Source organism: Pseudopipra pipra, chromosome 10 (assembly GCF_036250125.1).
Source record: "Pseudopipra pipra isolate bDixPip1 chromosome 10, bDixPip1.hap1, whole genome shotgun sequence".
Taxonomy (NCBI): Eukaryota; Metazoa; Chordata; class Aves; order Passeriformes; family Pipridae; genus Pseudopipra; species Pseudopipra pipra.
Window position 1 is genome coordinate 23,324,791 of NC_087558.1, and position 24,570 is coordinate 23,349,360.

Here is a 24,570-nt window from a genome sequence, read left to right on the forward strand (position 1 = left end):
TGGATTTGCAGATTCCACAAATAGATTTGCAGAGAGGAGCAGGAAGGACCACTGTGCTGAGCATCCTCTGGCCAGGACCGAGGTGGAGGCTGGTTTGGCACAGAAGGGTTTCATCTCAGCACTTCCAAGTCAGCTCAGCCTCTGGTTCTCCTTGAAGCCAAACCACACTTGAAACCCAACCTGTGCCATTTCCCCAGCCCCAAAGGAGTTTGGGCAAGGGGAGCAGGGAAGCAAAGAAGCTGTGAGAAGAAGTCAGAGAAGGACCTTGCTGAGCTGGAATTGCTTTAGGTGGGACCAGGTTTGGCTGTGCCATGAACTGGGTAGCCTGGCAGCAAATCCCTTGCCCATAATTGCTGTGCTGGTGCTTTCACAATGAAGCTCTCGTGTGAGAAAGGCAGAGGCACAGCCCCTCATGTGCTGGGCTAAAATTAGCCTTTTATTATTATTATTCTGGTTACTGTTCCGGGTACAAGGGGAAGAGCAGCAATCCCAGATTCTCCCTGCGTGGCAGGAGGTTTCCTGTGGGAGGTGGTGGAGTGGATCATGCGTGGGGCAACGTGGGAAGCTCAGATCGCCGTGACGTAGGAAAGGCACAAGATGAGGTTGCAACACATTTTCTTCCAGGAGCAAAGGAAAGCTTCCCCTCTTTCTAAGTAAGAAAAGAGAGGAAGGAGAAATTGGATTATTCTCGGCACTCTGCTGTCCTGCATGTTTTGCCTTTGCTGTTGTCTGCCTTTTAGAGACCAATTTGTCTTATTTAGGAATAAAACAGAAATTTATGTGCTGCTGCAGACTCTGATTTTTCCTTTCAGAGGAGCTGTTGGATAATCTGCTCCTCTCATTTTTCCTAGAGGAACAGAATTGCCTGATGTGACCTGGCCTCACCCATTCATGTTTTCCCATGTGACTCTTGAGGGCTCCAACTCCACCTTCTATTTCTTCCTGTCTGGGAGCACAATTTATATCCTCGACTCATTGATTTGAAAGCAGGAAAAGCCACTTTGAAACACATCAGCAAAGGGGTGTGGGTCACCCTGGGTAGAGCAGGTTAGGGTATGGACCAGAAGGCAGCACTCCAGGTGCTTTTTTTACTTACAGCATCAGAGCAAGACTCTGTGCCTCAGGTCCTCATGAACACACAAGGAATAGGAGCCATCTCAAAACTCTTCTCGGAGAAGATTCTTCCTTCTGCCTGCACAGCCCACGAGCTGTTCTTCTCTTTGCTCGTGCCACCTGCAACTCCTCTGCCAACAAAACTGCCCCATTTTTGCCATTTTTTGGTGCTACAGTTTCTCTGTCTCCTGTTCTCGGACACAAAGATCATCCACATTCTCCCGATCCTGTTCCCATACTGTCAGACCTTTCCTGTGGGAGTAGCTGAGGAGCTTCCCTGTTGCACAGTAACTGCCAGCCATGGGCACCTCAGATGGGAAAAGGTGGTGTCCGAGGACTTGTAATAATTAAGATGTCCAGAAACCTTTGCCTCTCAATCTTGTCTCCAAGGCACGAGATATACTCAGCACCTGAGGAAAAGCTGGGCCACCTGTGAGGAAGAAAAAGGTGGGAGTTAGGAACCAGCTGAGACATGAGAATGCTTATTTAGAAGCTTTTATTAAAATATTAGGGAGAGAGGGGAGTGTTCTCCTAACATGGTCACCACAGGTCATTCCAGGAGCGGCTTCTCAGTGGTTGAGGCATTTAGTGCAGAAGTGGTAGAAGCCTTGAAATCTGAAATTGTGCCTGTTTTGATGAACTCTGGCAGCGAAAGGGGGAAGGACCGTGCAGAAGGATCCGGCACAGCGCCGGAGGATCTGGCTCATTCAGCCAGGACAGTCACCCTTTGAATGGAAGGATCATGACTGATGCATGGGCGGACCTTGGGTGGGAGGGGGAAGACAGGGAGCACACCCTGGGGCATCATAAATAGTCAGCTGGGGGGAGATGCCTCCAGCACAGAGCTCATCTGAGGGGTGGACGCTGCTGACGCCACGTGGCATCACTCCCAGGTAAGCCAGGAAGCAGGGAGGACAGGCTCCCTGGGCTTTGCTGGAACCCCTGTGCTTTTCCATGGAGATGTGCTGGCGGAAGGGTCGAGGCTTTTGAGGGTCCTGATGGAGCTGGACTTTGGCTTTGCCTCCCCTGGCGCAGGGGTTTGTCTGTGCTGGCTGAGAGGGAAGCTGCTTCTTCAAGGGGAACGTTTCGAGGGGACAGCACACCATGGGGAGCTTCCTAGGGGAAAGAGGCCTCCTGCCGTCCCCAGGGAGAGGGCAGCTGTGGAGGGGAAGGGGAATCCTTGGAGAGGTTGAAGTTGCAGAAAACTCTGGCAGGTGAGAGCCTGGGCTGTGAGCTCAGAGGAGCAGGAGCTCCCCCGTGGTGGGGAGGTGGGACTCGCCACTGGATACTCATGGACAACCACGCACAATCCCTGGACTGCAGGCAGGACCACACTGAGGGTCAGGGGCCCTAAATTCCGTATAACCAAGTCAGGGAGGATGGAAAACAGAGGGGAGGTGGAACTCCAGGATGGGGGGGAGCTGATGGTCCACTCGGGCATCTTGGCTCGTGTCACCCTCCACACGGGTCTCCCAGCCCCTTCCTCCATGCTCAGCCCCCCCGGCATCCTGCTGGGACTGGCGTGGCTGCTCCCCAGCCCCTCGGGCCGTGCGGGCTGGATGTGCTGCCTGAGCTGCTCCTCCCCGGCCCACGAGGGGGCTGAGGCAGCTCTTCCCACGGGAACAACTAACAGCCACGTGGGGCAGTGGTGCCACAGCCACTTCTGCTTTGCAAAGCCAGAGCAAGCTTGAAAAAGATTATCCAGAGCCAGAAGCAGCTCAATCTGGGGAACTTGTGCAAAATGGGTCACAATCCACCAGGAAAGGGGAAAATGCATAAACCCAACCCAGAACAAAAAGAACACAGGGTAGAAGAAACCTGGGAGCCAGGACAGCACCAAACCAGGTTGTTTTCAGAGGTCCCAGAGTGACCAGTGGGCATCCCTGTCTTGTAGGTGCAGAAGAGAAGTAATTTTGGACAAGGTATCACCTAGAGATGGGCAGGTGCTTTATAGGTGAACTCATAACTTAGTAAGATGTCAGTGGAGTTGGAGGGTAGGGGATAACATTTTCTTAATTAACTTTAATTAGTTTCGGCATACTCAGACCTGTGGCAGGATTCATGTATGACAGGAGTGGAGTTGCTGTTGGATTTTTGATTGATGTGCCTTCACAAGTCCTTGTCCAAGGATTTCACCCCTTTCCTGGCTCGCTGTAAACGCTGAAAGTCAAACTGAGCCGTGGTGGGTGGTTTGCCCCCTGCAGTAACATTATCACAGAATCACAGACTGGTTTGAGGTGGAAGGGACTTTAAAGACCATCTCGTTCCAACCCTCCAGCTCTGGGCAGGGACACATTCTGGAGGAGCCAGCCCTGAGGTTGCACAGGTCTCAAGGCTTGGTGTGGGACTCGCTGTTGTCTTAAACTCCATTGCCTGTTTGGCAAAGAAATATTAGGGTTTCCACTGGAAATTGCCCTCAAGTAGGGGCAGTGCCAGTGGGGTGGGCTGGAACCCAAACCCACGACCCAGTAACTCCTGCTGTCCCACAGCTGTGGGATGGGCTCAGGGTGGGGAAGCCGTGGGGCCCCACGAGGCTGAACGCAGCTCTTTCCTCTCCTCCTCTTCCTCCCCGTTCCCATGCAGGACAGAGATGTGTGTGGGGAAGTGCAGCCGGATTGTGGGTCCCTGCCTGCTGGCCCTGGGCACGCTCTCCATGGCAGCCAGCATCCTCCTGCTCTTCCCTGGCGGAGCATCCAAGTACCTGTGGGAGGGGCACATCAGCAGACACGCCCTGGCCGTGCCGGGTGTCTGGGGCGGCGGCATCCCCGTGAGTACTGTGGGTCACACCCGTCCCCCCTCACGGGCCTGTGGAGCAGGGACAGAGGGATGGAGCAGGGCAGGTGGCTTCTCCTTGTCCCCCAGCCTCATTTTCCTTCCCACAGGTGCTGCTGGCAGCGACCCACATCACAGCACTGGGGTGGCGATGTGCCGGCTGCTCCGACTGCGGCACCCGCTGGAATGTAAGGGACCCCTGTGCTGGAGCAGTGCCCAGCAGCAGGGGGTGGGATGTGGGGGGGGACTGGCAGGGTGCCACCTCTGCCATGGCCCCACGGTGGGACATGGCATGGACCCCCTCTCCCCTCATCCCGTGGTGGGATGTGGTGGGTGGCCCCTCTCCCGTGGCAGGTCCTGGCAGGGTGTCCCTCTCCAATGGCCCTATGGAGGTTCATGGCACAGACCAGCCTTTCTCATGGTCCCATGGTGGGATGCTGCATGGTGGCCCCTTCCAAGAAGACAGGCTTTCCATGGGCTCTGTCCCACCAGGCTCTGCATGGCAGACCCCTGCCTGTCCCTACTCCTTGCCCCTTTCCCTCCCTGCCTGTCCCTACTCCTTGCCCCTTTCCCTCCCTGCCTGTCCCTGCTCCTTGCCCCTTTCCCTCCCTGCCTGTCCCTGCTCCTTGCCCATTTCCCTCCCTGCCTGTCCCTGCTCCTTGCCCATTTCCCTCCCTGCCTGTCCCTGCTCCTTGCCCATTTCCATCCCTGCCTGTCTCCACTCCCTGCTTGCTTCTGCCCAGCCCAGCAATGGTTCCATCCACAGCCACAGCTCCCCGGGACCGGAGCCCTTTGGGGTGAAGGGGAGGGGAGTTTTCCCCCCTGCCTAACACTCTGACAACCAGCAGCTGTGTTTTGGAGCCCACCTGACTCTCAGTGTCCCCTCTGCCTGCCCGGTGTTCCCCACAGGCCTTCATCTCCACCGTGCTCTCCAAGCTGGCGTTCCTGGGCGCTGCCGCCTGCTTCGTCCTCTCCGGGGTGGGTTTGACCAACGGCCCCCTCTGCTTCTACAACGCCTCTGAGCACAGCCTGGGGCACGGAGCCCTCTGGGGTTACCCCTTCCCGGATGCCGCTGGCCAGGCGCCTGATGCCAGGTGAGGGGCTGAATCACCAGTGCTGCCTCACTGGCTTATTGCTAATTAAATCAGTGTTAATTATGGTGGGGGGGTGTGGGTGCTTGCAAGACTCTGGTAGCTCGAGGGGTGCCTACCTTCCATGAATTTCTGCATGGTGCTTTGCACCTCCACCACCCCCCTGACCCCGCTCACCCTCGGGCTGAAGGACAGGATGTCTGGGACACCCTCTGTGGCAGAAAGTGATGGGATTCCTGACCTGCCACGGGCAGCATCCTGCATCTCCTCCCCTCCCCGTCACACAGGGCTAAGACCTACCTCTACGATCGGCACACCTGGAGCATCTGCCTGGAGCCAGAGGGCATCGTGGCCTGGAACGTCGTCCTCTTCTCCATCCTGCTGCTCGTCAGCGTGGCCGAGATGGTGCTGTCCTTCCTCCAGATCCTCAACGGCTGCCTCGGCTGCCTCTGTGGCCTCTGTGAGGGCAAGTAGGGCCCGGGGGCAGTGCCAGGAGGCTGCGCTCGGAGGAGGTGTCACCCCTGGTGTCACTTGGCTGGTGGCACATGCCGAACTGGAGGTATGGTAGGAACTGTGACACCGGCCCTTTGGGGTTGGAAAGCAGCCAGGTGAGGGATGGAGGTGAGGACTCGGCTCATGGCACCCCAGCACGAGCCCAGCGGCTTCCTCGGCTGCCTCCACCCACCCCAGTGCAAGATGTGACACAACAGTGTTTGCAGAGACAAGAGCGGGACACTAATTTAATTTTTCTTAATCAGTTCGTATTTAGGGCAGCTGGGCTGGTGTTTGTCACCTGCAGAGGGCAGGAGAGGGGAAGGAGACCAGAGAAGCAGAGCTGGGCTCTGGCTGGAGCACTTGGATAGAGTCCTGCTGGAGGAGGCAGGGCTGGAATTGAGGTGTAGCCCCCCAAAGTTCCCCCCCACACAAATGTCAGAAGCAGCTGCTGCTCATCCCCAGGACCAGGACCCCACTGCTGTGCTTACAGGGGGGTCACTGGTTTCAGCGTATCTCCCACTCCCCTAAACTCAGCCCCAGTGTGGGCCTGAGCCTGCCCGTGCTGGGAGGGTGTTTGGCCCCCACTGACAAGGGCCAAGGAAAGCAGTGATGGTGGCAGCAGATTAAAAACACCAAAGCACTGAGCCAGATTAAACAGTAACTGGGCCACTGTGGTGGTTTAACCCCAGCTGGCACCTGAGCACCACACAGCCACTCCCTCACCCCCATCCCATGGGATGGGTGGGGAGAGAATCAGAGGCGTAAAAGTGAGAAGGCTCATGGGTTGACATAAGAGCAGTTTAATAATTGAAATAATAATAATAAATTGTAATGTAAAGGAAAATAATAGAGAGATAGAAATAGAACCCAAGACAGACAAGTGATGCAACACAAACATCTCTTTATCATCAGCCCAAATCCAAAACCCAGCCCCATCCCAGCTGTGGTGAAGGAACTGAACTCTGCTCCAGCCCAAACCCTCGCAGTGACTTCAGGGAGACCACTGAGAAAAAGCCTTTTCATGAAAAAGAAACTATTTAACGTTATATAACACGAAACATTTATATAACATATAAAACATTTATATAACACAACTATTTATAACAACGGGAGGGAAACTCCCGGAGCAGGGTGGTGGTACCAGATGTGGCACAGCTGGAGCACCGTGTCCCCCTGACCCAGCACACAGGGATGGCACAGGGTGCCCCCAGCTGCCTCCTTTTGGCATTGCTGTTGCCCCCCAGTATCTGTTTCATGAGGTGGCTCTTGCTGGAAAGGAGCCTGGGGCTGTGTGGGGTGCACAAGCCTCCCCACCAACCGATACATAATTAAAAAAATAACAATAAAAGTGAGATCAAATCCAGCCTGGGGATGGTAACACTGCTCTGTGTGATGTGGCCGTGCTGGATGGGGGGTGTGGGACCCCAGGCTATGGGTTGTTGTCCCAGGATCTGGCACTGGGGGGGTGGGGGGAGCTGGCCTGGGGGGTCACTAGGACACGGGGCAGCTCCTTCGGCCCCGCTTCCCGCGGCGCCGGGGGCTGCGGCCCTGGTGGGGAGCAGTGGCTGTCACGGGGATGTTCTGGAGCACGTCGTGCAGCGTGAACATGCTGAAGGAGATCTGCTCGTAGGGCGACCTCGTCCCGTTCTCGTAGAGGCAGGCGAAGGCGATGGCCGTGCCACCGGCCACCGGGGCCTCCGCGTAGGGCAGCTCCATGTAAGCCAGGTCTGAGTAAGCGCTCGGGCCCTCGTAGATGACCCAGGGCTCTGTCCAGCTCTCTGCATCCCTGGGGAAGGTGCTCAGGTGAACCCCCATGTTGACCCGCGACATGGAGCTGGTGGGGTGGGAGTAGAGGATCCATGTCGGCGCTTGGAAGAAGGGAGTGGGGCTGGGGGTCGCTGCAGGGTCCCCCTGGGCCAAGGTGGCACTGTGGGCTTGTTGGTGATGCCCTGGGGTAGGACAGTCCTCATCGGGCTCGTCTGGCTTGTGGTGGCTGCCGGTGGCCACAGTGGGCAGCTCATCACCTGCTGCCTTCCAGGTGGGCAGGTACCGAAACCCCTGGAACATCCCGGGGAGCAGCCGTCGAGCTGAGCCCCGGAGGGGCAACACAGAGTCCTGGGAGATGGTGGGGACATACACAAATGGTGCTGGGAAGCCGATGACACTGCCATGACAGCCATGGGGGGGCTCGACCAGCCGCTGGACCAGCTGCCCCCTGTGGAAGACAGCCCCGTCATCCGTGCTGAGCGCCTGGACCCTGAAGCCCAGCGGGCTGCGGGCGTTGCAGTACAGGACGTTGGATCCATCCTCCTCATCCACCGAGACCAGCTGGCACTCGCCCGTCTGCAGGTTGGGGATGAACTCCCCGAAGCGCCAGCCGTGGCCGTGGTCGTCGCTGTAGAAGGCGAAGGAGTGGGGGGTGGTCTTGCAGAGCTGCCCGAAGCACTCCTTGCAGTCGATGTGGTAGCTGTAGGCGGGCACCAGCAGCCGGCCGGAGCGCAGCTGGATCCCGTGCCCAGGGCCCAGCGCGAACGTCGCCCAGTCTGCGGAGCGGAGATGGGATGAGGTGAAGGTGGAATGGGCAAACAGTGACCACCAGGGTGCCCTTCCATGCCCAGTGTGGAAGGGTCTCCAGGGCTTCCCCTGCCCAGCCAAGCCAGGTGGTGGGGTGGGAGAGCAGCCTCGTGCTGCCCGTTTGTCCTCACACATGGTCCTACCCTTGGCTGCGGGGAGGTCTCCATCTTCTTCCTACCCCAAGCGATACAGATACTCCCTCCGTCCCCTCTCCCCTCTGCTTAAGGTTCTCTTCCACCCTCTTGGAAGCCTGTGGGCTTCCTACTCCGAGGTCACCTCCAGCCACACCACAGGTGGCTCCAGGAGGCCAAAACCCACGGTCACCTCCTTGCTGGCCATCCTTCCCCCTCCCCAGCCCTCTCCAGCTGGGTACCTTTGATGGCTGCACCAATGACCTGCTGTGTCAGGTCCGTGGCTGTGCTCCAGCTCAGGCCCTGGTCGGCGCTGGTGACGCAGCAGAGGCGGGTGACGTTCTGGCCAGTGACAATCTGGTAGGCTTCGGGCGTCCTGCCCAGCACCGTGATGAAGAAGAGGAAGAGGGTGCCCGTGAATTCATCGTAGAGCGGGCAGGGGTTCATCGACCGGTGGTGCTGCAGCGTCGCCGTCTCCAGCACACGCATGTCCTCCCACTGCCCAGGGAGGAGGAGGAGGAGGAGGAGGAGGAGGAGAGAATGGAAAGGGACGAGACAGATGAGAAACATCCTACTTTTTCACCCAGAGAAACTCTGGCTGCCCTGCCCCTGGAAGTGTTCAAGGCCAGGTTGGATGGGGCTTGGAACAACCTGGTCTCTAGTGGAAGGTGTCCCTGCTCAAGGCGGGGGGTAGAACGAGATGACCTTTGAGGTCCCTTCCAACCCAAACCATTCTGGGATTCCATGATTCACCTCACCCACCCAGCCTCCCCCCGCCAGGCAGCCGCCTCCAGGAGCTCAGCTGTGCCACACACAAGCAGCGAGGACAACCACCCATCCGTCCCCACATGCCCAGCCCTGCGTGTCCCCCCAGCCCGGGGTGTGCCCCCCGTCCCACCTCCACGTAGCTGCCGTAGATGGTGCCGCGGCGCAGCACCAGCAGGTTGGCGTGGGCGTCGTCGGCGCTGAGCCGCTCCTCGGCGAACGCCAGCAGCTTGGCCACGCAGGGCAGGTAGAGCAGGGCGGGCACGCGGTACGTGACGCCGTTGGATTCCCTCTCAAAGAGCACGGTCCGCGCAGGGAAGTGCCGGGAGCCCATGGGGTCTGCAGCAAAAGGATGCAGCCCCACCAAAGTGGGTTGGTGAAGGCGGGGGATCGGCTGCTGGGCACGGCCAGGGGCACTGGGTTGTCCTTGGAAGGGCTGGGGATTTAACTTGGTGGGTTTGGGCTTGGGAAAGCCCCAGGGAGCAGGGGCAGGGCTGGGGTGGAGAGAGGCTGAACGTGCACTGCTCTGGTGGGGAGTCCCTGCGGCTCAAAGGTTGGCCACGACTTTGGGTACCAGCAAGGAGGCTGACCTGGGGACTCCAAAATAAAATTAAATAAAATTAAAACGATCTTCAAGATGCTCTTCTGGGAAATCAAGGCCAGTGAGCAAAGGAGCTCCCTGATCCCTTCAAGTGGGCACTGGGAGGGCAGAGCCCACCTCTGCACACACAGGCCCCCCAGATCAGCCTGGGCTCATCAAGAGGGGGTCAGGGAGTGTTTTGTCCTGTACCTCTGGTGCCTCCAGCACAATGAACCCAGTGGGCTCCTTGTTCCCCCCCCTCTGTGGGGGGAGCCTGGGGTGCACAACACAGACCGTGGGGTCCCTGGCCGGGCTGTCCCTGCAGCAGTGGGTACGGGCTGTCCCCAGGTGCCTTCCTTTGGGGACAGCAGGAGTGACACCACCGTCAGCTGTCCCCAGGTTACATGTCTCTATGTGTCCCTGGGGATTATTACCACAGGAAGAGATGGGCAGCCCACTCCAGGCACGGCTGGAGCAGCCAAGGCTGACTTTCACCAGTGGTTTAATCAGGAGCTTTTGCTGATCTAACCCCCCCAGAGAAAGCGAAGGCACTCACCGGGTCCTGCTCGGCTGGGCTGTCCCCTCTGTCCCTCGGCCCCAGCAGCTCCCGCCGTTGCTGGGTTTCTGCAGAGCTGTCTCCTCACTGCTTGGCTGCCACCCCCCTCCCCTTGCAGGGTCCCCCCACCGATGGGTCACGGGGCTCCCGCGGTGGTGGTGGCCAGGAAAAATCCCTGAGTCAGCAGTGGAGCTGCTGGTGCCGTGCCCGTGGCACAAAGGCACCGTTATGGGCCCGGGCACTGCCAGGGCCCCACGGCTGCTGAGCCTCCTTCTTTGGACCCCGGGGATGGGATGAGAGGGGAGCCATGATGGGGGAATTACATCTCCTGCCTCATTTTCCCTCCTCCTGCAGGTTGGGAGGTGCTGCAGCCCACATTCACCATGGTCCACCCTGCTGTGAGCTCCCCAGCCTGGGGGTTGTGGTCTGGAGGGTCCCAGCCCTCCCAGGACCCCCAGCCCTCCCAGGATCCCCAGCCCTGGCAGGACCCCCAAAATCCAGCCTTCCTAGGATTCCCAGCCTTCCCAGGACCCCCAGCTCTGCCAGGATCCCCAGCCTCCCCAGAACCCCCAGCCCCCACAGGATCACCAGCCTTCCCACGACCCCCACACTGCCCAGGACCCCCACCTGCACACAGGTCAGCTACTAAGAAACTATTTTTACACCTGTCTCTGTCATCAACTTAGCTTAAAGGGCTTGACAAAATTCACCGGGCAGGTCATGGATCGGAAGCTCCAAGGGGAAAACTGATGCAGAGGCTGCAGAACTGCCCCTGAAGGGCCCCTGGGATGGCCCGGGGTGACCACGTGTGGCTCTGGCTGCTCCACCCTGCTGGCACAAACGCCTCCCGAGCCTCGGGTTAAGAGGGTTCCTGGAGCAGGGAACCGTGAAAATGCTGTTGTTGCTGCTGGACACCTGTGCTGCGAGGAGCACAGGTTGCAGGGCAGGTTAACCCCTGCCTCAGCTGCTTCCCTGATGGATTTAAATAGAGTTGAAGAAAATCCTGGGTCTGCTTCCCACCCTGCTCCCCAGACAGCATCCCTCATACTTCCCAGCTGGAGCTGCTGCCCCACAGCTTCAGTGTTGCCCCGAGGCAACACTGCCAGCCAAGCAACCCCAGATCCATCCTCCCCATCCCGCCACCTGTGGCCCTGCTGCTGTGGCAGTGCCAGGAACGTTGGTCAGGGTGGCAGCACCAGCCCCGTGGATGTGGTGACCGCTCCTCACCAGTTCCCAACACACCCCTCGGTGCCAACAGTGCCAATAAACTTAGAAGCTGAGCTGGTGTCTCCTGCTTGCACCAGCAGGGGTGGCAGTGGGGACCTGGATGGCACCAGCGTGCCCAAAGCAGTGCCTCACCCCATCCCCTCCTAATCTGTGCTGGAGAGTTCAGCCAACGCAGCAAGGGGAGACCCAACAAACCCTATGCTGATAAAGGCCTTCAGGGATGCTGATCCCAAAGGACCTTCCCTGCCCACAGATCCTCACACAAGAGAGAGGGGCAAAGCCACAAAATGTCCTCCCAGAGGAGCACCAAGGTGTCCCATGTGGGGCAGAGGCTGCCACACCTCGTGACACAGGTGAAAGGAACATCTCACATGCCATGGAGAAAGGCAGCCAGCCAGCATGCCTGGCTTTGGGACAGATGCTTGGGACTCCCATCCCGAAGGCAGCCCCTGCAGTGCATGGTGGTTACTCCTCATTGAGCATGGGTGCTGCTGGATGGGACATCCAACACGTCTCCTTCCCCTTTGAGAGCTGCATCCCCTCGTTGCGCTCTCCTTGTCTCCCTCCCCCTCCCCTAAACCCAAAAAATCAGGACTTGCTCCAGTGAGCTGTGACCAGACTGGATGTAGTGATGCATATCAAATGAAATTAAAGCAGGCAAATGATCACAACTGTAATTAATGATTAAGAAGCTGGAATGTCTATGCCAGCTGCAGCCTGCCCAGCACTCCACAGCTGGGAGCAGGCAGGAAGGATCACACAGGATCTCACCAACGCAGAGCCTTTGGCTCGGGGTCCCCAAAAAGGGACAAACCACCAACTCGGTGACCCTGAACAAAGCCCCCAATGCCTCCCCCCCATGCACAAGAGTCCTGTCTTGTGTCAGTCAGTCACATGCCAGACATGGTGTGATGCAAAGCAGTGGGAAGCCACAGTGGGTTGTCATGTGTCCTAGCTGGTATTTGGGAGCTGCATCCTCTCCTGGGGACTGGTCCACGGCAATGGCAACCCCAGCTTCTTCCCCTTCTTGTGTGGGTGTTGGACAGTGTAAAGGTAGGACGTGTACTGGAGCTCTGGAATGACCAGTTTCTGGCAGGTTCTCAGAGTCCTGTTGTCCAAGTCCTGTCTGAGGTTGTACCCCAGGATATTTGCAGCCCCTGACTGGTAAGGCTGGAAAGCTTTGTTCCTGATGTGATCCTTCCCCACTGGCTCCTGCTCCAAGAGACAGGTCTCCATGAGCTCCTTCTGTCTGGTTCGCAGGTGATCCACCTCCTTCTCCAGCACCTCCAGCCCTATGGTCTCCTCAATTCTCCTCCAGAAGCTCTGGTTGAAGTGCAGGTAGAGCTTCCAGTCCAGCGAGCACCACGCTTTTACCCGCTCCTCACTTTCCAGAGTCAAAGTCTGGACAGTGTCCTGACTTCTGGAATTGAGCTTGAAGTAAATCACATCATCCAGATCCCAGCACAGAGTGTGCTTCAAGAGGATCATGGACTCATCGAAGTAGTCTGCTATAAGGATGAGGTGGAAGTTCTGCTCGATCTCCTTGAGGATGGCCTGGGTGTACTCTGCCTCGTCCTCCGCGTTGTTGTCGTAGCCAAAGTCAAACCACATAATATTCCTGGCGTGGATGTTCTCCCTGTAATCTGCTGGGTGGTAAAACCTCGTGGGTGATGCCAGGAACTCGTTCACGTCCTTGGAGTTCCTGAAGGCGGGGACATTGTTCTTGAAGTAGATGTAGGAAGACTCCATCAGAGGAATGGGGTTCCTCAGGATGGAGAAGTAGAAGGTGTTGGGTGCCATCACCTTTTGCACCTATTTGTGGGAGGAAGAAGAGGTTATTCCAGAGGCACTGCTGTCCCAGCCAGGTCTCTCCGCAGGTGTTGTGGCTCTTTCTTACCTCCGAGGGGTTAAACCGCAGGTGGTTGCACATGATGTTGTAGTTTTGGCCTATGGCTTCAAAATCCTCCACAAAGTGGGCCCTGAAAGTCCTCGGGTAGCCGAGGTGGAATTGCTGGCCAGCGGGGAGGGCGACGGTGAGGTTGTACCTCTCTGCAAACCTGAACATGATGTTGAGCACGGTGCTGCTGGCTGTCTTGTGGGTCTTGAGGAACATGACGTTTGTCTTGGCATGGCACGGCGTGGGAGAGGTCAGCAGTGGCTGTTTGAGATTCTGCAGGAAGGCGACAGTTTGCTCCTCGTGGCTGTCGAAGATTCTGCAGGAAGGCGACAGATGGAGCAAAGCGGCCTCTCCGGTGCTGCACCCCATCCCTGAGACCCTGCACAGCCAAACCCAGGGGCTCCTCTGACACCACACCTCCAGCTGGTGCAAGGCTGCACCCAAACCAGCCCCGTCCCTCCAGTGCAGATGTCAAGAGTTTTCTCTCTCTCCTGTTTCTCCCTTACCCAAAGGCTTCAGCTCAATCCCTTTTTTGTTTCCTACACAGCTGATTTTGCCCTGAAGACCTGCATTTTGGCTAATTTGATTCCTTACCCACCCAAACATGGACCTAGCACTTATTTTGGGGACACTGCCCTTCCAGTATTAGCCTAAGCCTCATGAGAGCTGAATCAGGTGTCACAGTTAGGTGGTGGCTGCCTGGGCACACAAAGCCTTGCTTCTACTTCACTTACCCATAATCCTTATCCTTCCTATGGAAGAATCCTGACAGGAAGATGAGTCCCAGCAAAAGGCTGAAAATGATGAGACATCTGGTATGCCTGGAAAAAGAAGAAGAGTTTCAGTGGATTTTTATCCGATAGTCCTTCCCTGAACCACCAAACTTTGCGTCTTGCCCTTGGGAATTTTAATCCCTGGGAGCACAGTTTTAGGTCTCAGTGGTGGCAGCCACCTTTGGCACCCCCAGCTGTGTCAGCAGCTCTGGTGTAAGAGACAAGACAGTGAGAAATTGCATTTTCACTATTATTCTCCTAATTTTGGCCTTTGGCAAGACACAGTGTGCTTCGCGCAGAACCTAAGCTTTTCCAACAGCCTTCCACTCTGCTATGCTGCCTTTTGTTTTGCTTTTGTTTTGCTTTTCTGGGGCTTTAGAGCTTATTCACTATTCAAACTCCCAGATTATTCACTAGAAAACGAGCCCTTTGTAGGGCTATAAAGACTTTCCTGGTGAGAAACCTGAGCAGCTCCTGTATTCGCATCACTCCAGAAGATGGGGAACACAAAGAAACACTAAATGGAGGGGGTTTTTTTCAATATAACTGAGATTTTTCAAGTCAGAAAATCAATTAATAACCAAACAAGGTTTGGTTTGTAATGATTAATTACACCCCACTTTGAAATGGAAGGGCTGGATAACAACGAGGGGGAGAATGTTTTCCAGCACTAATTAGGCAGCCACCATGTATCAAAGTGTCCTTGCCTGTGGCAGGGGGTTGGAATGAGTCCAGGGGGTCTTTAAGGTCCCTTCCAATCAAAACCATCCTGTGATACCACGATCATCACCAGTGTCCTGCTGGGACACAGAGAGGATCTTTTGAAGGTGTTGACGCCCACCAAAAAGGAATTTTTCATCACCAAGCTTGATCTGACTTCTCTGATGTTTTAACTCATTGTGAATTCCATGTTTTCAGCCACCATTCCCAAAATGCACTAGATATGGCTTTAAGCTGTTTTGGGAAGATATAATCCCAATTTACAGCATGGTATGGTCGCACTCATGGTTCCCACTCTCCCAAGGGAGCAAGCAAGGCTCCAAACCTTTCTCCAAGAGCCCTTCCCAAAGCCAGAGAACACCCTCAGCCACAGCTGGTACCAACCTCTGACAGGAATTTACAGCACAGCTTCTGCAGGAATGGTTTCATGACATTGCTGCAGGCAAGATTTCATCAGGATTTCCTCAGTTTTGGTCCCAGGTTTGTTGGGGACAGGAGTGGGACAATTCCCTATCCTTGGAGATGGGATGGGAGAAGGAAGGCAGAGGGGCCCACAGGCAGCAAGCAGGTTCACATCAGCCACATGCAGCCCCTGCCAATCTTTGTCTTTCATTTAAACTGAAAGATGTTGCTGGTGCAATAGTTTTCCACCACCCTGCCTGCCTGGAGGTCCTTCCTGAGCTGGTCTGGCAATTTGGTCCTCCTTTTGCACCTTTTCTTAGGTGCAATTAGTGCCATAATGGTCCATTTATTTGTTTGGGTGGTGTCCCCAGAATGGCAACTCTGACTGATGTTTCATGGGGCAAACAAATCACACACCCCCCAAATCATCCTGAAGGCAGGTCAGGCTCACAACATGCTCTAGAAGGACTAGCAGCCCCTCCTGCTGCAAGAAGACAGGCTCTGTAGACCTCTGCATCCAGTCACCTTAAGGAATCTCATGATATTTTAATAATTATTTACTTAAATAAAGGATTACAAAGTGCCTTCCTGCCTCCAAATCTCCAGACATGTCCAGCACAGTGAGTTTATCTCCAGCCTAACTGAATGCTCCCAGCAGACCTGTTTTGTCAGCCCAAAACCAAACAACAGCTGGATTCTGCGTCTGGAGACACAGTGGGGATAAAGGTCCAAATTACCTAGGCCAAAACCACGGCAGTTTTAAGGAGCAAGAGTGACTGATTTCTGTGGCACGTGGTCCATGGAGGTGCCAGGATGCACAGAAATAACAGGCTTCTTGTCCTGGGGATGACAAATGATGCATTCTCATGGCACAGTGCTCGTTCCTCTGCCTGGGATGGAGGGATGGATGAATGGATGGAAAGATATCTGCCTTCCAGCTCAGGGAATGAGCAGGGAGTGGGGACATGGAGGGGACTCTGCTGCCCCTCAGCCCAGCAAAGGCATGCAATGGAGGTGTCCAGGGGAAGGGCCAAGGGCAGGGATCGAGGTGATCCCCAGGGAGGAGTGTGGGAAAACAGAGATGGGGGGATGAGAGGAGGTATGTGGGGTGCTGGTCAGTGCACTTGTGCAGCTGGGTCCTGACCACCACAGGGGGTCCTGTCCCCATCACCCCCTGGGCTTGGCCACCCACAGATGCACTCACAGGGGCTGCCACTGGCTGCAGCATGGCAGTCCCACACACCGAGTGGGAATAAACCTCTCATGGACCAAACTGACGGGACCTTTCCCTCCTCTTATGACAAATCTCCACATTCCTGCAGACCTTGTTCTTGTAAACAAGTGAGCTCTTGAAATGATTCAGAGTTTTTACTGATGGAAAATGTGTAGGACCTTTACCCAGAGCATACACACCCTGTTTTAAACACAGTGCCACTGCTCTGCCAGGAAACAGCACAGGACCAGTGTGGGATTTGCTACCAGACCTTGCTTCCAGTGACAGGTGAGTAAGACATGACAACTCCTTGAAAGTCTGCAGAGAACAACGATTACATTTCAAGCTCCATATACTTCAGATACACCTCATGGAAGTTATGAGAATATCAAGATTTTGGACAACGCTCTCAGGCACATGATGTGATTTTTTTGGGTTATCCTCTGCAGGGCCAGTAGGTGGACTCCATGATCCCTGTGGGTTCCTTCCAGCTCAGGATTTTCTATGATTCTATGTCCTGCAAACCTGCACTGGGGTTTCACCCCCTGTTAGGCTCCCACCACCCTGGCACACCTCTGTGAGAGCCTTAATACCGTCCCCTTAGTGTCATACACCCCACCCTTTGTCACAACACTGCAAGTCTCTGACCTGAACAGAATCACGGAATCATTTAGGCTGGAAAAGACCTCCAAGATCTGGCAAAGCAAAGCTCAAGAGAGAAAGCCCCAACTCGAACACCGCGCTGAAGTTACCTAAGCATCCGTGACACGCAACCAGCCTGGGAGCCCTTGGAGGAAGCACCTGGGAGCTGACTGTGAAAACACACAGTTCTTCTAAGAAGCCAAAAAACTTGCGGAGCACTCGGCAGGGCTGGCGCCGGAGGCTCCACTTGCCTTTCCAACCTGTGCTGTGCCATCTCCCAGCTGTGAAGAAAACATGGAAAACTCCCTGTCGTTGATAAAGTTGGAACGGCCAAAGCGACACAGATATCAGACGTAGTCCAGGTGTAAGGTGATCAGGAAGCTGTTTATTGCTCTCAAGTGTTTCCTTTATGCTCTTTGTACACTATCGTGGCACAACACAATTGATCAAAAGTCTCGAGCATAAAACACTGTATACACTTTAATTGGTAGTACAGAAGACACTGCACACGCTCTTATTGGTGACACTGAAGACGCTGCGCATGCTGTGTGTGACATGCTATTGGTGACACCATTTTGATTGGCGACCTTTGGTCTGGGCTGCATTACGTTTGTTCCGTCCGGCATTACAGTAAATATTTCCTAAAAGTTGTTAAAATTCCTCGTCACTAATTTCCAGGTTCTCTGTCAACCCCGACAATTCCCCCTCTTTTTTTATCTTATGCCGCAAAGACGGCTTTGACAGTCTGGTGCAGGGCCCTTTGCAACAGGCTGATCAAGCAAGGCACCGGCATTGGCAGCCCCTGATCCAAAGCTAAAAAGAAACACAGCAACAACATCCCACCAAGAAAGAATCCAGAGAGCTCGTCCACCATTCAAAACAAGGACTCACTACAGTCCGAGAGATCCATGTAATACATTCCCCCAAAGGCTCAACACTCCAATACAAAAGCATTGTTAAGTTCGCACACACATATATTGTAACACATATGTATCTACACAGTCTCTCACACAATCCCTCTTCAGTCATTCACTGGTGGCCACCTCAGTCACTCTTCACTCACACATAGATGGAATTTCTATTATACTTTTACATTTTAATTACACAGTTTACATTTTAAGTAGTTATTGGCTGTGTACTTCTCAGTTTGTCATCTTTGGCAGTCGCGTCCAACAACTGTACCTGGCTTGAAAAGGAATACATACAAGGAACATAAAGCCTAACAAATTTAAATGAGATCTATTCTGATTTAGCATCTGTTTACGCTAAATAAACGCCTCTCTTGGAGGCGCCCCTACGGATGCTTTAAGGCTTGGGGCAACCCCCTTGTTGCTTTGGCTTAAGCAGAAAATAACAGAGCTCTGCGTCAACTTCACAAGGTTCTTTCAAATTAAAAGACCTGGAACACCGGAAAGAAATATTCGTGGCAAAATTAATCCCTTACACTGGAGCAAACTGGAACTAAGTCCATAGGTTATTAACAACTTCCAGGGATTACCTGAAGCAGAACTTCCCCCAAAGCGAGTTTCAATTCGGCACCCCAAGCACTCGGCTCCCTCTGCCCTTACCTTGGAGTGCACCCAGGGCTTTTCATGCTTCTTCGAGCTGGGAAATGTCTCATTTGCAAATCGAGTCCAGCACCCTTTTCATCTCCTCTGCCTCTTAGTGCCCACGTACCTATTTCTAGCATCCCCTCCCGGCTATAAATGGGAAGGTGAGGACACAGGGAGTGGCTAGGGGTATTTCACAGAGTGGGTAGGAGTTAATTAATAAGCCATGGAAAGCGCTGGTGTGGCAGGGCATCAACAGAGGTATAATAAGCTGCCCCAGGACACAGCATTTGCAACAGCTTTGCAGGGAAGGAAAGGTTTGGCAGGGACCCCTTAGTGGGGACCACCCTCTCTCCTGGCTGCAGGTGTGGGGGGCTCACAGCAGGATCCAGGCAGGGTGCTGGTGGTGTGGGGCTGCTGGAGGGCACTGGTCCCTTTGTGACCCTGAATGTCACAGCACCTGCTGTGCCTTTCCTCTGCTTCTTGCACAGTGGGTTGGGACTGTAATTCCCTGCCAGACGCATTCGGTAAGAGGAAATTAGGGACATCAGCAAAACAGGAATGGTTGCTCACTTACTGAAAATTCCTCTTAAAGCATTCAGACTTCCCACTTTTTGGTAAAAGTGGAATTATTGTAGCTGGAGGTTAATGGTTTAGACACTTGGCTGCATCCAGGCCTTGGTGGGGGGAGAGCTCTTGCCCATAATCGAGCCTTATTTTATGGTTTGTTTGCAAAATTACTTCTTGGTGCTAACTACCATTACAACCTGCATTATGCAGGAATTTAAAATTCCACCGAGGCTGCTGTACACCAGCACTAGACAAAGTGGGTTTGACAGTTGCAAATTGCCCTGGTGAGAGCAGGATTTGTCCTGCAGCTCTGGAAGTGGGGTCATCTCCCTCTTCCCTACGCAGAGATGAAGCCAATGCTCTCCTCGTTTGGGCAAGAGTGTAGCCACACCTCCCAGCCTGGATCAGGGGGGATTAAGTTGTTGCTTTTCGTCTTTTATGGCCATGCCATGTTCCATGCATCTCCTGGTGGTCCCCTTTCCCTCCCCACCCACAGTGCCACCTTTCCAAACCTCGTATGCTGTGTCCCAACCTGCCCCACCAACAGCCAAGTCCTCAGAACTCCTTCACCCATGGTGCTCTGTCTTCAGAGTGCCTAAAAACGCAGCATTTCCTTTTAAATCACAGCTTCCCCAGGCCAGCCCCAACCCCAGTGCTTACCAAGATCAGAGATTAGCAAGGTGTAGGGTTGCTTTCCCTGAGTTTCTCGCTAGAACACGAGTCAATGTGCTCTTTTACGGAGAATTGCTAGGGTTACTCTTGGCACAGCACCCGCTGCTGCTGGCAAAGGGGGCACATTTCATGGACCTCTTTCTCCTGTTACGTTACACACGTCAGCTGTGCCGCTTCTCACTCAGGAGCTGGTCCAGCCCATGGATCACAAAAGCCCATTTTTTGCACTTTTACAATTGGTTCGTTGCTCTCTCCTGGGCTGTTGCACACGAATCATTAGGTTTGGTTATGCCAAAAAAACCCCAAAACGATGCCAGGCAGGAATATTTGATTTCATATGGGAGTGGGCTGCTCGGAGACCAGGGCAGTGAAGGTCAGCCAGCTGATGCAGGATTAGTGAGCTGGGGCACTGGACTCACAGCTCCAGACTGGCTCTGCTCCGTTTTGGGGGGCAGTCCCTGGGGGGGCTCAGCCCCGTGCAGCCGCTCACTCGTACCCCCACAGTGGGATGGGGACAGAGGGGTGAATGTGCAAAAACTCATGGGTTGTGATAAAGGGAAGCAAAGCTTCCTATTCCGGGAGAGCTGGGCTCCATCAGGTGTAAAGGTGACTTGGGAATGCCCTCCTTCCTCCCTCTTCCCCAGTTTTTATTGCTGAGCATGGTGTCCTACACGTGGGACATCCCGGTGGTCAGGCGGGGTCAGCCCTGGCCCCTCCCAGCTCCTTGCACACCCCAGCCCCTCACAGGTGGGGCAGGGTGAGGAGCAGAAAAAACCTTCACACTGTGCAAGCACCACTCAGCAACAGCTACAACATCCCAGTGCTTCCATCACTGCTCTAAACAGAGCCCCAGACCAGCTACTGTGAAGAAAATTAACTCTATCCCAGCCAAAAACAAGTACAGAGAGAGAGGCAAAAGCAGTACAGAGAGCCAAGTGATTCCTCACTGTGCCAGAAGACCACTGCTCCAAAGTGTGGAGAATCCACATCATCCTAACACTCCAGACTGTCCCAGAAAAATACAGAATTTTGGACAAGAAGCCCCTGCCACAATGAGTCTTTGTAAAAATACACACACTTGTACCCACCCTGTCTCTCCCCCCTGAACAACAGTGCACCACTATTTGAAAGCATCATTGAGAACATGGAACAGGAGAGTAATGCTGGTATTTAAGGTCTAGGAAAGCTCCTGTAAAATTACCCTACAATAACTCTTCCCTTCTATTCCCTCAGGGAACTGCTCTATGGTTTAGTGAAACAGTAAAACTTACATGGAGCTTTAGGATCTTCATGTGTAAGGAAGATGGTTAAGTGGAGCTGTGCCAGAACTTCCCTGGCCACAGCACTAGGTTGTGTGTCAGCCTTGACTCCCTCCCGAGCACTCTCTCCATATGTAGCTGAAAAGCAGGAGTATGGAAAGTTCTGCTTCCCAAAAAGAGCCTTTCACGTGGAAAGCCTGTATTTTAAACAGTGATGGTCAGTAGTTTGGGGGAAAAAAGAGAAAGAATGGTGTAGGAAAAAGGCAGAGAATATAAACAGTCTGATTTGGAAAGAATGAGCTGCATCAGCTTATCCTAGCAGAAAGAAAATCCTGCATATTTTTCCCTCAAAAACATAACAGACTTTTCATATTTTTGCATCGCCCCACATGCAAGCAGCACAGGCTGACTGTGTTCCATGGGCTGTCTTCACAGAACCACAGGATTCTAGAATCATTTAGGTTGGAAAAGACCTCCAAGATCATCAAGTCCAACCTGTGCCTGATGCCCACCTTGTCAACCAGACCTGAGCACTGAGTGCTCATTCCTTGTCACTCCTTGGACACCTCCAGGCACGGGGACTCCACCACCTCCCTGGGCAATCCCTTCTGATGTGTAACTCTTTTTGTGGAGAAATTCTTCCTTTTTGCTAATGATGGCATTGTTTACTCTGCTTCACCCAAGAAGAGGTCGATCAGCTCCTCTCTAACTCGTCCTGAGGAATGGAGAGGTGGGGAGTGTGCCATAGCAGAGAGAAAGAGTTGAAGGAGGGCAGGACTAGATACTGGCAGGCCACGTAAGACATGGAGGTATTCCTGTCAAAAGCATCCATGTGGCCAAGCTGAGAGAGGTGTGATCTTAGAATTGTATTGGGAAGGGTGTTTGCAACACGGTGCTGAGCATAAGCCAGCATCCTTAATGCAATCCAACAGCTCCCAGCGTTGTAGAGACTGTGTCCTGGGCTAAAACAGAAGAAAACTGACTCCCCAGGATGATTCCTCTCCCAAGGAAAAGGCTCTGGATGGAACTTTTATGTCACTGCTCTGCAAAGGAGTCAAAATCACTGAAAAGCAGCTAGCAGAGAATACAGCTACTGTGTCCTACCCTCATGGCATCCAGCAAGGCTTCCCAAACCAGTACATGGGAGTAAAAACCACCAATGAGCACCCTTTGAGCACAGCCAGCTTCTGACCTGTCCCACAGCCCAGGCAGCTGCTCTGTGCCTTGCCAGCTTGTCCAGGAGAATCACAGAATCATAAGATGGTTTGAGTTGGAAGCTCGCCTCGTTCCGACCCCCCTGCCATGGGCAAGGGAACACCTTCCATCGGACCAGGCCGCTCAAACCCCTGCCCACCCTGGACAAGACTATGGGAAAGAGCATCAAAGGCTTTGCTGACACCCACGTGTAGGGCTTTCCCCATGTGTAGGGGCAGCTAGACAGACACCACTGTCCACCTGGACGATAAAAGAAGAAGAAGAAAATACTAAAGCAAAAGTATTCTGGTCTTAAGTTAGCCAGAGCTAAGATTAGTGTGTGTGAAAAGAATCACAAGGTGAAGCTGGAAGGCCCCTTGAGGCCTTCCTTGTGAATGAAAGCAGTCACGTGGGCATGTGTGGGGATAAGAAACATCTGGCTTGCCTTGATGTCCTCTATACACATGGGGTAAAAAAATGTATATATGGGGTAATAAAGTTATGAGGTAGAGCTGCCTGGACAACATCTGTCTCTGCTTGGATTCATTAGCTGCACCCATGTTGACAGAAAGTGTCATTTTGTTGTAGAAGGTGGTCAGGTTATTTACCTTTGGCAAATCCCTAGGCTCTTCCCAATCATCTCCTTCGTTTGGACACAACAGAGCCTGGGTTAAGAGTGACATGTGTTGGTAAATGAGGATATGACAAGCCAGCACCAAGCAGACCAGATGACTCACTGCCATCTGCAGCGGAAGGGTGACAACGTGGTTTTGTACAACAAACCATAAATTACGATCTCTTCTGTTATTTCAAAACAGACTGTAGCAAACAAAACCAAAACCCCAAACCAGCAAACCCCACCACGTTAGAATAGAACAGTCCAGCTGGAAGGGACCTACGACAATCATCTGGTCCAACTGCCTGACCAGTTCAGGGCTATCCTAAAGTTACAGCATTGTCCAGATGCCTCTGGAACACTGACAGTCTGGGGGCATCAACCACCTCTCCAGGAATCCTGTTGCAGTATTTGATTATTTGCTCTGTAATGTCCAGTCTGAACCTCCCCTGGCACAGCTTTGAGCCGTTCCCATCAGATCAGCACCTCCCTCTCCACGTCCCCTCCTCAGGAGGCTGCAGAGAGTGATGAGGTCGCCCCTCAGCCTCCTTCTCTCCAAACCAGACAAACCCAGAGCCCTCAGCCTCCTCCCAGGACACGTCTTCCAGCCCTGGCACCAGCATGGTTGTCCTTCTCTGGACACATTCAAGTACCTTCACATCATCTTTGATGATGGGGCCCACCCTGGCACACAGGGCTCCAGGTGAGGCCACACTAGTGCTGAGCACAGTGGGACCATCCCTTCTCCTGCCCTGCTGGCTGTGCCATGTGAGATGCCCCCAGGATGCCTTTTGCCCTCCTGGTTACCACTGGTTCCTACTGAGCTGCTGCCAACCAGGATCCCCAGATCCTTTCTGCAGGACTGCTTCCCAGCTGTTCCTTTCCCAGTTTATACTTGTGCTCAGCGTCACTTGGTCTTGGGCACAAAATCTGGCACTTGGACTTGTTAAATTTCATGCCACTGACAACCATCCGATGGTCCATCTATCCAGATCCCTCTGCAAGGCCTGTTGTTCCTCCAGAGTCTGCAGAACTCCCATCTTGGAATCCCAGGATACTTTGGATTGGAAGGAACTTAAAGCTTATCTTGTTCCACCACCCTGCCATGGGCAGGGACACCTTCCATTAGACCAGGCTGCTCCATCCTTTTGGATTATCCCTCAGGGTGATTATAACCTCACTGTTGTTATCTCTATCCAGCCTGGTTGGGAGGGTTAATTTTACATCTCTCTGTGAGAGCAAATCATGACTTGCTGTCAAGGACAGACTGGAAGTCAAGGAAGCAGGAAATACTGGCATGCCTACAGCCTGCCCCAGCCAGCCAGATGTCCTGGGGTCCCCTCCCTCAGCCTGGCTGCTGGCATTTCCCCTCCAGTTGATAAACCCCAGAAGCTGGGTCTCCAGGCACCCTCACTTCTCTGGCCAGTCTTTCCAGGACTGCAAACCTGTACATGGGACAACACTGATGCCTATTTGGGACAGCCTGGAGTTGGCATCACTAAAGAGGCCATAACCTGATGCTGTTGTGGGCTTTGGGATAAGTGTATTACATAAAACAAGCTAGGAAGAGCAACATCTTCACTTGGAAGATTTGCATCCACAGGTTCTGCTGTGTCTCTGATGCTTCACTTGCACACCCCAAGTGAGAAAATGCCTCCTCTGGTTGGTGTCACTGAAAAATCAGAGCGAATGCAGAGAGCTGGGATACCCAGACACAGTACCTGCATGTTTGGTTTCAGTGTTCAGATTAAACAGGAA

The 24,570-nt window shown here is 53.9% G+C and overlaps 3 protein-coding genes and 1 long non-coding RNA gene across 6 annotated transcripts in view; 2 read left to right on the forward strand and 2 right to left on the reverse strand.

Moving 5' to 3' along the window:
• LOC135419882 (uncharacterized) overlaps positions 1-7,811 on the forward strand; it is a 163,534-nt gene extending 155,723 nt beyond the window's left edge. The window contains exon 2 of the long non-coding RNA XR_010433196.1: positions 5,735-7,811. This is a non-coding gene — a long non-coding RNA (uncharacterized LOC135419882). The remainder of the gene's footprint in view (positions 1-5,734) is intronic.
• Positions 507-7,811, forward strand: TM4SF19 (transmembrane 4 L six family member 19). The gene is made up of 5 exons (XM_064666802.1): positions 507-2,006; positions 3,697-3,880; positions 3,996-4,073; positions 4,795-4,979; positions 5,264-7,811. Exons 1-5 carry the CDS (start codon positions 1,942-1,944, stop codon positions 5,448-5,450), a joined length of 699 nt encoding a protein of 232 aa, XP_064522872.1. The 5' UTR covers positions 507-1,941; the 3' UTR covers positions 5,451-7,811.
• On the reverse strand, positions 6,256-10,564 carry NEU4 (neuraminidase 4). Of its 2 annotated transcripts, none has more exons than XM_064666791.1 (4): positions 10,078-10,564; positions 9,075-9,280; positions 8,419-8,674; positions 6,256-8,014 (listed from the first exon to the last, which is right to left on the reverse strand). In XM_064666791.1, the coding sequence occupies exons 2-4, from the start codon at positions 9,273-9,275 to the stop codon at positions 6,963-6,965; spliced, it is 1,509 nt and encodes a 502-aa protein (XP_064522861.1). In that variant the 5' UTR covers positions 9,276-9,280; positions 10,078-10,564; the 3' UTR covers positions 6,256-6,962. The 2 variants fall into 2 exon arrangements, with proteins under 2 accessions (XP_064522861.1, XP_064522862.1); XM_064666792.1 differs by having other exon boundaries at positions 9,075-9,531.
• Positions 10,565-11,908: 1,344 nt separating this feature from the next.
• GAL3ST2 (galactose-3-O-sulfotransferase 2) lies at positions 11,909-24,506 on the reverse strand. 2 transcript variants are annotated; one of them, XM_064666812.1, is made up of 4 exons: positions 18,520-24,506; positions 13,936-14,022; positions 13,202-13,517; positions 11,909-13,116 (listed from the first exon to the last, which is right to left on the reverse strand). In XM_064666812.1, exons 1-4 carry the CDS (start codon positions 18,639-18,641, stop codon positions 12,256-12,258), a joined length of 1,386 nt encoding a protein of 461 aa, XP_064522882.1. In that variant the 5' UTR covers positions 18,642-24,506; the 3' UTR covers positions 11,909-12,255. The 2 variants fall into 2 exon arrangements, with proteins under 2 accessions (XP_064522882.1, XP_064522881.1); XM_064666811.1 differs by lacking the exon at positions 18,520-24,506 and adding an exon at positions 17,062-17,261.
• Positions 24,507-24,570: the final 64 nt, after the last annotated feature.

Coding starts and splice junctions, on each gene's coding strand:
- TM4SF19 (XM_064666802.1), top strand. CDS start 1,942: ATGCCTCCAGCACAGAGCTCATCTGAGGGGTGGACGCTGCTGACGCCA. Junction 2,007..3,696: donor CCACGTGGCATCACTCCCAG/GTAAGCCAGGAA, acceptor GTTCCCATGCAG/GACAGAGATGTGTGTGGGGA. Junction 4,074..4,794: donor ACTGCGGCACCCGCTGGAAT/GTAAGGGACCCC, acceptor TGTTCCCCACAG/GCCTTCATCTCCACCGTGCT.
- NEU4 (XM_064666791.1), bottom strand. CDS start 9,275: ATGGGCTCCCGGCACTTCCCTGCGCGGACCGTGCTCTTTGAGAGGGAA. Junction 8,675..9,074: donor TCTACGGCAGCTACGTGGAG/GTGGGACGGGGG, acceptor CTCCCTGGGCAG/TGGGAGGACATGCGTGTGCT. Junction 8,015..8,418: donor CATTGGTGCAGCCATCAAAG/GTACCCAGCTGG, acceptor TCCGCTCCGCAG/ACTGGGCGACGTTCGCGCTG.
- GAL3ST2 (XM_064666811.1), bottom strand. CDS start 17,225: ATGGCACAGCACAGGTTGGAAAGGCAAGTGGAGCCTCCGGCGCCAGCC. Junction 13,518..13,935: donor AGGAAGGATAAGGATTATGG/GTAAGTGAAGTA, acceptor GCCTTCCTGCAG/AATCTTCGACAGCCACGAGG. Junction 13,117..13,201: donor TGCGGTTTAACCCCTCGGAG/GTAAGAAAGAGC, acceptor TCCCACAAATAG/GTGCAAAAGGTGATGGCACC.